Source organism: Papaver somniferum, chromosome 5 (genome assembly GCF_003573695.1).
Source record: "Papaver somniferum cultivar HN1 chromosome 5, ASM357369v1, whole genome shotgun sequence".
In the NCBI taxonomy this organism is placed as follows: domain Eukaryota; kingdom Viridiplantae; phylum Streptophyta; class Magnoliopsida; order Ranunculales; family Papaveraceae; genus Papaver; species Papaver somniferum.
The window spans coordinates 129,478,668-129,492,465 of NC_039362.1; the positions used below are offsets into that span (position 1 = coordinate 129,478,668).

The 13,798-nt window shown below is 37.1% G+C and overlaps 2 protein-coding genes across 4 annotated transcripts; one reads left to right on the plus strand and one right to left on the minus strand.

Annotated features, from left to right (window-relative positions):
• Positions 1-228: 228 nt before the first annotated feature.
• Positions 229-2,427, minus strand: LOC113282692 (cytochrome P450 84A1-like). The gene is made up of 2 exons (XM_026531739.1): positions 1,426-2,427; positions 229-1,029 (listed from the first exon to the last, which is right to left on the minus strand). Exons 1-2 carry the CDS (start codon positions 2,326-2,328, stop codon positions 406-408), a joined length of 1,527 nt encoding a protein of 508 aa, XP_026387524.1. The 5' UTR covers positions 2,329-2,427; the 3' UTR covers positions 229-405.
• A 6,478-nt stretch (positions 2,428-8,905) lies between these two features.
• On the plus strand, positions 8,906-13,573 carry LOC113277800 (asparagine synthetase [glutamine-hydrolyzing] 1). 3 transcript variants are annotated; one of them, XM_026526797.1, is made up of 13 exons: positions 8,906-8,985; positions 9,099-9,237; positions 11,189-11,288; positions 11,403-11,537; positions 11,639-11,829; positions 11,919-12,080; positions 12,171-12,251; positions 12,336-12,557; positions 12,624-12,758; positions 12,858-12,938; positions 13,020-13,106; positions 13,197-13,304; positions 13,399-13,573. In XM_026526797.1, exons 1-13 carry the CDS (start codon positions 8,906-8,908, stop codon positions 13,549-13,551), a joined length of 1,674 nt encoding a protein of 557 aa, XP_026382582.1. In that variant the 3' UTR covers positions 13,552-13,573. The 3 variants fall into 3 exon arrangements, with proteins under 3 accessions (XP_026382582.1, XP_026382579.1, XP_026382580.1); XM_026526794.1 differs by having other exon boundaries at positions 11,189-11,284; positions 11,396-11,537; positions 13,197-13,316; positions 13,402-13,573; XM_026526795.1 differs by having other exon boundaries at positions 11,189-11,284; positions 11,396-11,537.
• The last annotated feature ends 225 nt before the right edge of the window (positions 13,574-13,798 follow it).

Genomic DNA, 13,798 nt, shown 5'->3' on the forward strand with positions numbered 1-13,798 from the left:
CCTCCTCAAATCTCCTTTTGCTCTAACAAAAATCAAATTCAAAATCACCAGTAGATTTTGAGAGCTTTTGCTCCTTTTCCTTCAGTTGCAGTCGTCGGACCCAGGAGTTGCCTCCTGATACTCACAGTGAGACCCATCTGGCCATGGCAATGTTTTCTCTGCATATGTATTCCATCAGCATTCCGTATCAAGATATCGTAACATGTATACAATGGGAAGGGAACAAACTTTTTAAGTTCACAGGTCTCTTTCTCTTTAGAAAAGTGAAGCATTGACAACACTTAAAAACACTGAAGTTCAATCCAATACAAAACACGCATTATTACCAAACTTCGTTTCATCCCTTATTGTTTCATTCTTAAAAATGACAACTTATGAACAAGAATACAATCTGACTTCCCGTATTTAAAGTAACGGACAGCTAAGACGACGACTTGGAACTGCAACAAGACGGACAGCTCTAGGTGCAGTGAGCCCAAAAACATCCATCATATCCATTTCACTAGGTTTCATTCCATTAGGTAACTCCCATGAAAAACAATGAACCAGATGAGCTATAGCAGATTCCAGTGCATAAAGCCCGAGTTGCATACCTGGGCAAGATTGTCGACCGGACCCAAATGAGAGAAACTCAAAATTATTACCCTTAAAATCAGCTGCGCCTTCTTTATAAAATCTAGATGGCTTATATGTTTCCGCATCTTCCCATGAATTCTGGTCTCTTCCGACTGCCCATACATTTATCATAACTCGAGAACCTCTTGGAATCCTGTACCCATCAACCTCTGCATCTTCAGATGTTTCGTGGAGGAGTAATGGTATTGGTGGGTGTAATCGTAGTGTCTCTCTAACAGCAAATTTTAAATATGTCAAGTTTTCAAGATCCTTCTCTTGTAGTCTTTTGTCAACACCAACAACTTCATCTAGTTCATGTTGTACTTTCGATAGATCCTGTGGGCTTTTCATTAGCTCAGCCATGGTCCACTCGATTACAGATGCAACTGTTTCTGTACCACCAAACATGACATCCTGCAGAGAACCATAACGTCCAATTAACATCAAATCGAAGTGAATCAAATTATTTTTTACTTAAGAATGACATATCAAGCACAAAACTTTGATACGAAAATGCAGCCGTGGTACAGTGTGATAAAGTCATTAAATTATGGTATCGGTGACTTAAGTTTGAAATTCTTCAGTGCCAAATCAAAATGCTTTACGGATCAAGATAAATAAATAAAAGAAACGCATTATAGTAAGTACAAATTCGTTAGTACCAAGTTCTTTACGGATCAAAATCAGAAAGAAAAAGAAGAAGAAAGGTGCATTGTTCTAAAGTATAAAACTAAATGCTTCGAAAAAAAAGTATTAAAAAAAATCTAAAACTAATAATTTAATTAGTTAGCTAAAATAAGGTTTACTCACCATAATGATAGCTTTGATATTATCTCTAGTAAGATTAATGGAAGTTTCGTTCTTATTTGCAGCAAGAAGTTCATCAACCATATCAGCCTCTACTCCTAAAGTTCCATCACGGTTTCCATTCCGGTTTTGCATCATTTTATTTTCATGATCATCAATAATACTATCAATAAACCGATCCAAAGACAGCCGAGCTTTAACGAGTCGTTTATTTAATCCCTGTGGATCGATCCATCCAAGTCCAGGGAAAAAATCAGCAAGATTAAAAGCACCAAATAGTTTGGAAAACTCTTGCATTATAGAAACAAACTCATCTTGACCCTCGTTTGAATTTGTTCCAAAAGCAGCTCTAAAAATTATATTCTTCATAAGGTTAAACACTAATTCCCCTATATTCACCGGTGATCCAACTTTAGAATCGATAAATCGAACCATCGACTCAACTTCATCACGTACCGATACCCAAGATTCAGAACGTTTTCTGCTGAACAAATTTACTACACAAATCTTTCTCATTTGACGCCAAAACGGGCCATAATGAGCGAAAGCCATATCAGCACGATCGTAAGTTAAGTATTTAATCGCGATATTTGCTGGACGGTTTGAAAAAATACTGTCCTGGACTTGAAGAACTTGACGAGCCATTTCAGGTGTTGAGATAGAAACCATATGAAGAAACCCGATCCTGAGATACATGAGACCATTTTTGCCATGTTGTTTACTTAATTTAGCAAGTCCGCGATGAGTAAGTTGATCCATCATGAACATGTTTCCTAAAAGTGGTAACCCTTTCGGACCAGGTGGGTATGGAAGCTTTTTACGTGCAGTAACAAAAAAAGTAGTCATTGAGAATATGAGTACTGGAAGTACGATGAAGTAGAGTAACCATTGTAAATCAAGAACCATTGCTGCTGATTGTGTCTTCTTTCGTTTCCCAAAGCTTCTTCCTTTTCTCTTCTCACTTTTTAGTTTTATCCTCTATTTTATATTTTGGATGTAGGAACGATATATGAAGTCTATTATTTATAGAGGGTAGATAGATATCTTTTCAATCCATTCAGATTCCAGGAGGAGGATTTTTCTTCTATTATTAATGGGGATTGTGCCAAGTCGTCCAGAAAGGTGCTTATTTTCTTGATTGGTAACATTACCAAATACTTAAGTTAGCATTGCGTCATCATCCAACCGCAGACCACAGTACTTAGGCAGGTAGGTCCATATGAATGTTCCACACAAGCACACTGCGCAGCTGCAAAAAAAAAAAAGTGACTAGACCGGAAAACCGACGTACAGGCCTCGGCTAAATAACGCATTAGGGGATATCTCATATCTCAGAGTTTTACTTGGCGCCCCGGTCGTCTGAAAATTTCCAGTCTGATATACCGAATAGTATACGAAGATCCTAAATATGTCGGACATGGAAGAAACATGTTTGGCATCGAAGAGTTTGTGGATTTCCGCAAATGGATTGTGATAATCTCGCTTGTTTCATTTTTCTTTTGCACCAGTTAGGTACATGCATCTTAGTCCTACTATTATGAGTATAAAGTTCCAAAAACACTAATTTTGGGCTTCCAAAGCTTTTCTTCTTTTTTCCTCGTTGTTCACATAAGGTGAGGTAGACTGGAGATACTGAAAGCCAAGTTATTCCAGTACCAATAAGATGTGGTGGTAGGTGCCTTATTCATCCCCACCGTTGTTTGATACTGGTTGCCATTTCACAAATGATAATATGCCTTGTTGATCCATATATACTGTTGCAATCTCAAGCTACCTAATATTCACAATTAATTACCAAAGTTAACACTGATGTATAATCAAGATTTTGATATTTAACCTCTAATGTTGTATTTATTTGGGTCATTATCATCACTTGCCAATTTTTATCTCGAAACCGATTCCAGTAAAGCAAGTTAGCTACTCAAGTGAAGCAAATCGCAAGCCCCCAGTCCCATGAATTAATGAGTTTAGAAATTTGAAATGAAGACGATCTTAATGATGGCTTGACGGTGCATCTGTCGCGGTCCAGACCGATTTATTTCCTTTTGGTACTTTGTTGGGTAACCTTTTCTTTAATGGCTCATCTTTTGTGTGGTTTTAATCGGTCCTTGTAAGTTGTAAATGATACAGGACCAGAATCGACCATTTATTCTCACTATGATCATCAACATTTATTTTGCCCGTTTTCTCCCTTCTTATTTTTTCTTCTTTTTTGACAGTGAAATTGAACGCATGTTTTCTCGCCTTTGAAAATGAGAATTGTTCACTTCACCCGTAGTTGCATAATATGGGCCTCTCTAAAACACCAAAGTCGTCTGCAATGGTAGAATAGTCAAGAATTTGGACTTGGGTTGTTTTTTAGTGGAACGTCCACAAACTAAAGAGTGTGCATGATGAATATTGGCACTAGATCAGTTTTTAAGCTATTTGATTCTAGATTGCGGTACCGACTGCGAACTTCTACTTAATTGGAGACTACCATTATTTCCATTTAGTGTGATTGTGAAAGACTACCCTTTCTTCTTTAAGTGACAGAACGAGAAAGGCGATAGCATGCATGTACATTGTCGGGTTGGAGTTTGCGGTTGCAGATAATTTGAGGGTTGACAACTTGACATCCTACCAAACGAAATCTCTAGTACTGTTGGACCAATTGATCTTACTCGTCTTAGCAACAGCACCAAATTACTAGCTAAGAGGTGGTGTGGAGTAGGAAGTGTTCAAGTATTGAAGACTTAATTTAGTTCACAGACTTTTTGTGGTACGCATACCCGGTATGCATACCAAAAAGTCCAATCCTGACAGGAAGGCCTTAGTTCCTCCATAAGAGCACTAGACATTATAGTTCGTAAGACTAGGGCTGCACATGGGTCGGTTTGGGTTGGGTTTGGCCTCACCCACAACCCAACCCACTGATGGTGGGTAACAGAAGTTGTCACCCGCAACCGACCCAATATTATAATGGGTCGGTTTTCATCTGACCCACATTATGGTGGGTTGGATTGGGTGGGTGGTGGGTTACCCACCATAAAATAAAATGAACATTACACTACAGTTACAGTATTGCAGCTTGCTGCGAAGAAGAAACAAAATTGAAATAAGAATTAAGAACCCAATCGAAATAAGCCAACCCATAATCAATATTAGGAAACAAAACCCTAATTAGTAATTACAATGATTCCTAGTCTCACCTTCGGTTGTTGGTTTTCTACTGGTGACGATGTTGATTGATTGTTGCTGGTGATGATGTGATTTGATTTACAAAGCGAAGAGAAAGTGAAGAAAAGACACAGAGTCTATAGCGTAAAATTCAAAGTCGAGATTTTTATCTTTTGTCCCAGTCCTAGCTCTTTTACTGCATCTAGGTTCAAATTTAGTGATCCTAGTTTCTTCACTTCTAGGTTCTTCTAATCTAGGTTCAGAATTAGAACTAGGTAAAGTACTTGGTATTGAACCCCCACTATTTCTAGATTTAAAAGGAAATCTCTCTTCAAAGAAATCAGCATCAATAGATTCAATAACAACCTTATTATTAATATCAAAGAACCTATAAGCTTTACTGTTTTAAACATAACCAATAAAAACACATTCATAAGCTCTACTTTCTAACTTATGTCTTTTAGGATCAGGTTTTCTAACAAAAGCTAAACAACCCCAACTCTAAAATAAGAGACATTAGGTTTTCTACCTCTCCAGATTTCATAAGGAGATATTTTGATTTTATTATTGGGAATGCGATTCAAAACATGGCAAACAGTCAACAAACATTCACCCCACCAATGAGAAGCAGCGCCAGAACTAAGCAAACAAGCAACAGTCAATTCAGTAAGAGTACGATTCTTTCTCTCAGCTTTCCCATTCATTTGAGGATTATATGGAGCATTTCTTTCATGTATTATGCCATTAGTTTGATAAATTTCAGTAAAGGGAGCAGAATCATATTCAGTGCCTCTATCACTACGAAACCTCTTAATTTTTCTACCAAATTGATTTTCAATTTCAGCAATAAAGATCTTAAACTTTTCAATAGCTTCATTCTTATGGCTCCACAAATAAACATAAGTATAACTAGAATAGTCATCAATGAACGTCATGATATACTTTTTCCATTTCTAGTTAGGATACCTTCATATTCACACAAATCAGAATGTATTAAGTCTAGTGGTTTGGATTCTCTTACAACATATTTATGTGAAGTTTTGGTTATTTTTGCTTGACTGCAGTATTCACATTTTTCAAATTCACTTTCAGAAAATTCAGGGAAGACACCTAACTTGCTCATGTTATTTACTAACTTTTTACCCACATGACAAAGCCTACCATGCCAAGCATTAAAATTGCAAACCATATAAGCAGAAGATTCAATTTTATTCATAGCATCAACATTAAGCTTAAACATTCCATCAGTAGCATAACCTTTTCCTACAAAACTCTTATTCTTATTTATAGTGTAAATATCAGACCCAATAGTTTGATACAACCAAGCCTTGTTGAGAAGATAGCCGGAAACAAGGTTCTTTCTCATTTCTGGAGTGTGAAGGACATCTTTCAGCATGAGTGTCTTCCCAGAAGTAAACTTCAACTCTACAGTACCAGAACCTTTCACCATAGTGCTTTGAGAGTCTCCCAACAACACTTTCTTATCCTTGGTTTCAACATAACTCTTAAACATGGACCTATCAAAACAACAATGACACGAAGCACCACTGTCTATCCACCACCCATCAGATCCACCAACCATGTAGAACTCTGGATCAGAGACCATGGCAATTATAACGTCACCCACAGCATTAGCTTGTGCGTTATTCTTTTCCTTGTTAAACCTGCAATTCCTAGCCGTGTGGTTTGGTTTATTACAGGTATAATAAAGAAACTCAGAATTGGAATTATGTCCATTTCTTGATGGGTGTTGGTTCATGTTTTGATTAGGCCTTCCTCCTTTCTTTTGGTTCAGGTTAGGTTTCAGGTCCTTCTTCTTAGGTTTCAAACTAGGATGAGTCTTATTGTTAGAAACAATGAGAATCTCTTCCTTCTTATCTTGTTTCCGAGCTTCTTCCTCAACCCTGAGCTTAACAATCAAACTTTCAAGAGAAAATTCTTTAGTCTTGTGACGCAAAGTATTACGAAAATCTTTCCAGCTAGGTGGTAACTTGTCAATCATTACAGAAACTTGAAACTGTTCATCAGTTTTCATACCTTCTGTCATAATTTCGTGGTAAATTTTTTGAAGTTCATGAGCCTGTGCAACAACTGACCTATCATCCACCATTTGGTATCACAAATACCGGCTCACAACATACTTCTTTGAGCCAGCTTCCTCGGTGTCATATTTTTTCTGTAATGCATCCCACACATCTTTAGCAGTTTCAAAAGTTGAATAATACTCATATAAATCATCAGATAATGCGTTAAGAATGTAGTTTTTGCAATCAAAGTCATCATCGACCCATTTGTCAATGGCCTTCTGTTTCTCCTCAGGAGTTTGAGAAACAACGTCTTTGGCACCACCGGTAGGAGGTGGATCAGTAGCAGCAGCACCATCATCAGCATCCGCAGCAACATCAACAGTCTTATCAGCAGCAGGTTCTAGGGTTCCAGGATGAACACTCGACACAATCATATGCAGCTTCATGAGTTTGAGATAAAAGAACATCTTCAGCTTCCATCTTCTGAAATGCATCCCTTCAAATTTGAATGACTTGTTGGTATCATCAACACGCTTCTTTTCAACCTCCATAGCAAAATCAATCACCTTAAAATTGTTGGAAACAATATAGAAAATTCACAAAAATAAATCTCAAACAGCTGAGTCGCGGACTAGGTCGCTATCTTTAAGGTGTTTCGCGACTCTGCCTCTTGATTGTGCTAGCAGTCAATACTTGTCGAAAACCTTATGGGATAAAACAGCTGATACTCTCTTGTTCGATTTCTCTGCACTATGAGAAATCGAAGCAACAACTACTCTTTCTTCACTTGCTCAGAACTCAAAAATAGATGAAAAACAATATATTTCATCTTCTCCAGAAATTGTTCTTTTATATCTCAAAAAGAAATCAATACGGTTTTTAATGAAAATAAATTTCGTAATTAGTGCTCACTGAAAATCCTCCGTAACAGTCATAAAACGGTAACAATATAATTACCAAAAATTAATAGAGTTAATTAGAGAATATTAAGTAGAAAACCGTTTTGGAAATCAAGAGTTAAAACCTGCAAAAAATAAGTTTCTGAATCACCAAACCTCCCAAGACCCCGCTCTCCCGAATTTTATTAAGTAATATAGATATATATAATATACCTAGTCAAATGTGTGGGGTGAGAATTAAACCCTAGCCTATAGTGTGGGAGCCCAAAATAATACCACCTCACTATGTCTCTAAGTTTTGTACAATATTACAAAATTATGTTTTTAAATGTATATCCCAACAACTTTGTTTGATTTTCTGAGGGATCTGGCCAACATTTTCAAAATGAAGAAAAAATTGGCACGAGGTTATAGGCTAGTGGATACAACTGTACAAGTTTCATCATTAAGTCTATCATAATCACTTGAGAAATGAACGTATTGAATCTATTGACATTGAATAGTATAAAAAATAATTCACTAAACAGAAATGAGGCCCGTTCAACTGAAAATTTGTCAAGACTTGGGCAAACTAGATTTTTCGTGTTTGCTTTTCTTTCTCATTATTCCTTTCACATGGAAGAAACTTCAAAAACCAAACTGGTAAACTCCATCGACGCTGTAAGACCGTGGTTTGTTTCGGTCCACACATATGCAATACAATATAGTGATCTTTGTTTATTCTGCAACATAGAAAGAGAAACAACATATAGAGGGCTTCTGAAATTCGGGATTATTATTCCATTGAGACTTTTAAGATTTCTTGGTGCCCGGAATTTTGGTTGAGCTATCTGATGCATGATCTTGCAATGGCCTATCCGTCCGTGAACAATCATTTCGCGGTGGGTAACAATTTGAACCTGACAAACAAACCTCGTCTGTTGGATCATCAAAATATTACCCCCATTCCACGTTTGGTCCTAGCCGCTCGTGACACGGTACGGTAACTAGTAGGTGTTTTTGACATCCCTAATCATTGATTGAATTACCCTCATCTGAAATATAAAGACACGTGTAGGGTGATCTTAAGAAGCTACCAGGTGCATGCAACGTGTATTATCTTATGTGTTGCCGCATAAGATAGTGGCTATCCTTATATTCTGTTGCCACTTTTGTTTGCTTGTTCATGAAATTCGGTGCTGGGCCTGCTGCTTGTTATATACACATAGTGGCTGGTTATAGCTTTTGTAATCATTTTGAAGTGAAAATTCGAGTTCTAACATTCATTTCTTCTATTATTCAGCCAAACATTTTGAAAATTCTCTTCCTCGGCTTGGATTTGCATTCCTTCTACTGCTCTTTATACATATATTTTGTGCTCTTTGTTCATTTTTCCCTATTATTAGAAGAAAGAAAGAAATGTGTGGAATATTAGCAGTTTTGGGTTGCTCTGATGATTCACAAGCTAAAAGGGCTCGAGTGTTGGAGCTTTCACGAAGGTCTTTCTTCATTCTAAAAAATCTTTGATACAATTCATTTAAGCGGCATTCATGTCATAAATATACATATATATATTGTAGAATTGACAATAATATAAAAATTGTGTGTTTAGATTGAAGCACCGTGGACCTGACTGGAGTGGAATGTACCAACATGGAGACTTTTATTTGTGCCATCAACGTCTTGCGATCGTGGATCCAGCGTCCGGTGATCAACCTCTATATAATGAAGACAAAGCCATTGTTGTAACTGTAAGCTACTAATTTATCATGCATAAATTATTATTTTTCATATACACGCAGTTTTAAAGAAAGAAGAGATAATGATTTCTTTGGTTTCTTCTAATGGGAAAAAAAGATTAAAAATGTTAATTCAAGGACAAAACAAAATTGGCAGTTTTGCAAACAATTAAAAATTGGATCCTTCCAAGAGATTTTGGTTTTCCCTACGTAATATAGGACAAAGATGATGCTTCTTACGGCCATATTAAAGAAATGATTCCTCGTTCCAAAAAGAAAGACTCCGGCTAATCTATGTGGGGATTGGTGGTGTCATCCACCTCCTTTGTTAATTCCCTACATAAATTGTGATGTATCAATTACTCATGTTTAATATAAGTTCTTTTTTTGATTAAAAAAAAAAAAAAAAAAAGACTCGTGGCATGACTTATCTTTCTGAAACGAAGATAGTATAAATCATCTTAATGATGGGTTTATGTAAGAGAGATAGACCAAATTTGAGTTTTCCAGATATGTTCTCAAAGCAAGCCATAAATTTTAGCTAAAGAATTTTGTCACTGTATTTGGATCAATCTTATTATAGGGGCGGCATGTTTTATTAGAGGGGCGGCATTCTAATAGGACAAAAAGGGTCATTACATGATCATTGAAGGTGTCCCTTATCAAAAAATTGGAAATGAAAAATTAATCCTCATTATTGATAACCTAGTTTAGTGATGATAATCAAGTTTAGTGTTAATGATTAATTTCACTTATATTAACTCAAAATCAAAACAAAATCAGATTTTTAGAGTTAAAAAGAAAAAAGTTTAGAGGAGAAGAAAAAGAAAAAATTTTGTGATATTTGTGAAACCCTAAATTTTGATTCACTCAACCAAAATGAGTAATTCCAGTGACCCGGTATACTTCTAAATTAGTTCCCATTAGCTTTTTCTCGCTCAAAATTATCTAAAGTACGTAACAAAATCAACACTTTTAAATTTTCAGAAGAACTTACGGTTGCAATTTTGCTCGTGACTAACCATAACTCTTAGTTACGGTTCGTAATTTATCGAATACCAACCGTAACTGGTTAAATTTGGGGAAGATCCAATTGTAAAACCAGTTACGGTTGGTAATTAAATTTGGACAACAACCGTAACTAAATTACGGTTGGTAACTAATGAATCGAGACCAACCGTAACTACCCTACGGTTGGTGTGTCAACTTAATTTTTGAACCGTAAATCATTATTTGATAAATTCTTAAGACACAGAATTATTTACGGTTGGTATGGTTGTTTGAGTAACAAACCGTAACTCAATTACGGTTGATAAATATGATGCAAATACAAACCGTAACTGAACATATTTCTCAAAACTAAGAACTTACGGTTGGTATTTGAGTTAAAACCAACCGTAACATCAACCCAATCTACAGTTCCGGTTCGTATTTGAGTTATTACCAACCGTAACTCACATGCAACTAGAAATTTCAATTTTAATTTTCATACAAAACCCTAATTTTTGATACAAAATTAAGTTAAATCCAACACGATAAACTAAACCCTAACTGGGTTTTTCCAAACATTTTTCGAATCGTCGATTAATCGAAGACGATGAAATTTTCAGTTTTAATGGAGGTTACGGTTGATGGAGGAGAAGAGAAGATGATGAAAAAAACTGATTTGATTTTTTCTGATTCATTAGGTTTAAAAAAATTGATTTGATTTTGGTTGATTTAAGGTGAAAAGGGTAATCTAGTCAATTTACATTCCTTTAGGACATCCTCTAACCAACTAAAGGGACATTACTAGCACAATGCCGCCCCTCTAATAAATCATGCCGTCACTATAATAAGCTTGATTTGGATAGGAGTATGTTTCAGTATTGCCTCCCCTGGCGCCTAACACAACATAGGATAGGAGTATGTTTCAGTATTTTAGTTTTAGGACTAAGGAGGATTTTCACGTGTTGAGAAACAGGTGAATGGAGAGATATACAACCACGAAGACTTGAGGAAGCGTTTACCGAATCATCGTTTCCGAACAGGAAGTGACTGCGAAGTCATAGCTCATCTGGTTAGCTTCCATTCTGATGATTCTCTTTCTTTCTAAACGTTTCTTTTCATGGTTTTTTTTTTTGGTTTAATGAGTTAGTTAAAAAAAAATTGGCCGCATTTTGCTTACTAGTATGAGGAACACGGAGAAGATTTTGTGGACCTGTTGGATGGGATATTTTCATTTGTATTGTTGGACACCCGTGACAACAGTTTCATTGTTGCTCGAGATGCAATTGGGATCACCTCCCTCTATATTGGTTGGGGACTGGACGGTATGTCTCTCATTAACCTGCCTAATTAGGTGCAGCTTCTTTTGTTTTTAGGAACTTGATTGCCGTTAAATACTCAACAATTGACGGCTGATATTTATCAGGTTCGATATGGGTTGCGTCAGAAATGAAAGGACTGAATGACGAATGTGAACATTTTGAATACTTTCCTCCCGGTCACTTGTACTCAAGCAAACAAGGTGGTTTCCAGAGATGGTACAACCCGGCGTGGATATCAGAAACAATTCCCTCTACTCCATATGATCCGTTGGTTCTCAGACATGCTTTTGAAAAAGTAAGCAAATTGAGCTTGAAATGCAATTCACGTCCCAATAAGACCTGACTCTTTTGCAAGTATCTAAAGGAGTAATCATGTTTTTATAGGCCGTCATTAAGAGGCTAATGACTGATGTACCTTTCGGAGTTCTGCTCTCGGGTGGATTAGACTCATCCTTGGTTGCCTCTGTCACTGCTCGCCACTTTGCTGCGTCAAAAGCAGCAAAGAATTGGGGACCTCAACTTCATTCCTTTTGCATTGGCCTTGAGGTTACTTCTAATTTCATTTTAGGATTTCAAGTGTTGCTTTGTGGGTTTGTAAAAAAACTTAACCGTGTATTCCTCGCTTACTTCGATCAGGGCTCGCCAGATTTGGAGGCAGCAAGAGAGGTTGCAGATTATCTGGGTACCATTCATCATGAATTTCACTTTTCAGTTCAGGTATTCAAAACTACATTATCATGTCAAGGTTTTAACAGATCTATTTTCTCTTTTTCTAACTGCATTACATGGGAATTGTAATAGGACGGAATCGACGCGATTGAAGACGTTATATATCATATTGAAACGTATGACGTGACAACAGTAAGAGCAAGTACTCCTATGTTTCTTTTGGCCCGCAAGATTAAGTCACTAGGAGTGAAAATGGTGATATCTGGGGAAGGATCCGACGAGATATTTGGCGGGTACTTGTATTTTCACAAGGCACCAAATAAAGAAGAGTTCCACCGCGAAACATGTCGTAAGGTAACCAATCTTCGATTTTAGCTACAAATTGGAACAGAAGATGAGTTTTCTTCTTCCATTTTGCAGATTAATGCTCTCCATCAGTATGATTGTTTGAGAGCTAATAAATCAACTTCTGCTTGGGGTTTGGAGGTCCGCGTTCCATTTTTGGACAAAGAATTTATCAATGTAGTAATGGATATTGACCCCGAGTGGAAAATGGTACGTTGAAAATGAGACATTCTCAACTAACTATCTCTAAGTTTTCTCTTTCTCGTTTTTCCGTACATAAAAGCGAGTTCGCCGGGTTTTTTTTATCAGATTAATAAGAGTCAGGGGCGCATTGAGAAATGGATTCTCCGAAAGGCCTTCGACGATGAAGAGCGTCCTTACCTTCCAAAGGTTCAGCAAAATCTTGCCTTGGTCTGTTTTTTCTATACCACCACTGAGAAAATACTGACACAATCCGTTTTGGTTTTGCAGCACATTCTCTACAGGCAGAAAGAACAGTTTAGTGATGGTGTTGGCTACGATTGGATCGATGGGCTCAAAGAACACGCCGCAGAAAATGTACTATTGTGTCTTTAGTGTTGGCACTTGTATGTTGATATCTGCTTAGGTATGATTTCTCAGGCATAAAATGTGCATCTTTCTTTCCAGGTGACGGACAAAATGATGCTTCAGGCAGAGCACATTTACCCTCATAATACACCTCCAAGTAAAGAAGCTTACTACTATAGAATGATCTTTGAGAGGTTCTTCCCGCAGGTAATAAAATCGGTTCAACGGTAGAACACAACAAGTTACCTCTTGATTATAACATCTACAAAATGTAGTTAACCTTTCTATTTACTTTATGCAGAAGTCAGCAATGCTAACGGTTCCGGGAGGTGCAAGCGTAGCCTGCAGCACAGCCAAGGCCATTGAATGGGACTCTAATTGGTCCAACAATCTCGACCCCTCTGGCCGAGCTGCCTTAGGTGTTCATCTTCTGAATGTACCTAACAATCATTAGGAGTTCCAGAGAGTGAGGTTAAAGAAAGGGTGTTCTAAGTATGTGAAGAACAGAAAGAGAACTTCACAGGCTCAAATGGAATGGTAGCCCAAGTAAGGATAATAAGCAGATTCTAGGAAGGGGGCAAAGGTCTCAAGCTAAGAAAAGATTTTCTTAGTTTTTGTATTTTGGGAGTAAGCGTATGACCTTTGGCCTTTGGGTTATGTGTTTGTTGTTTGGACTCGGCTTGCTAGCCCTCCTCTTGTTT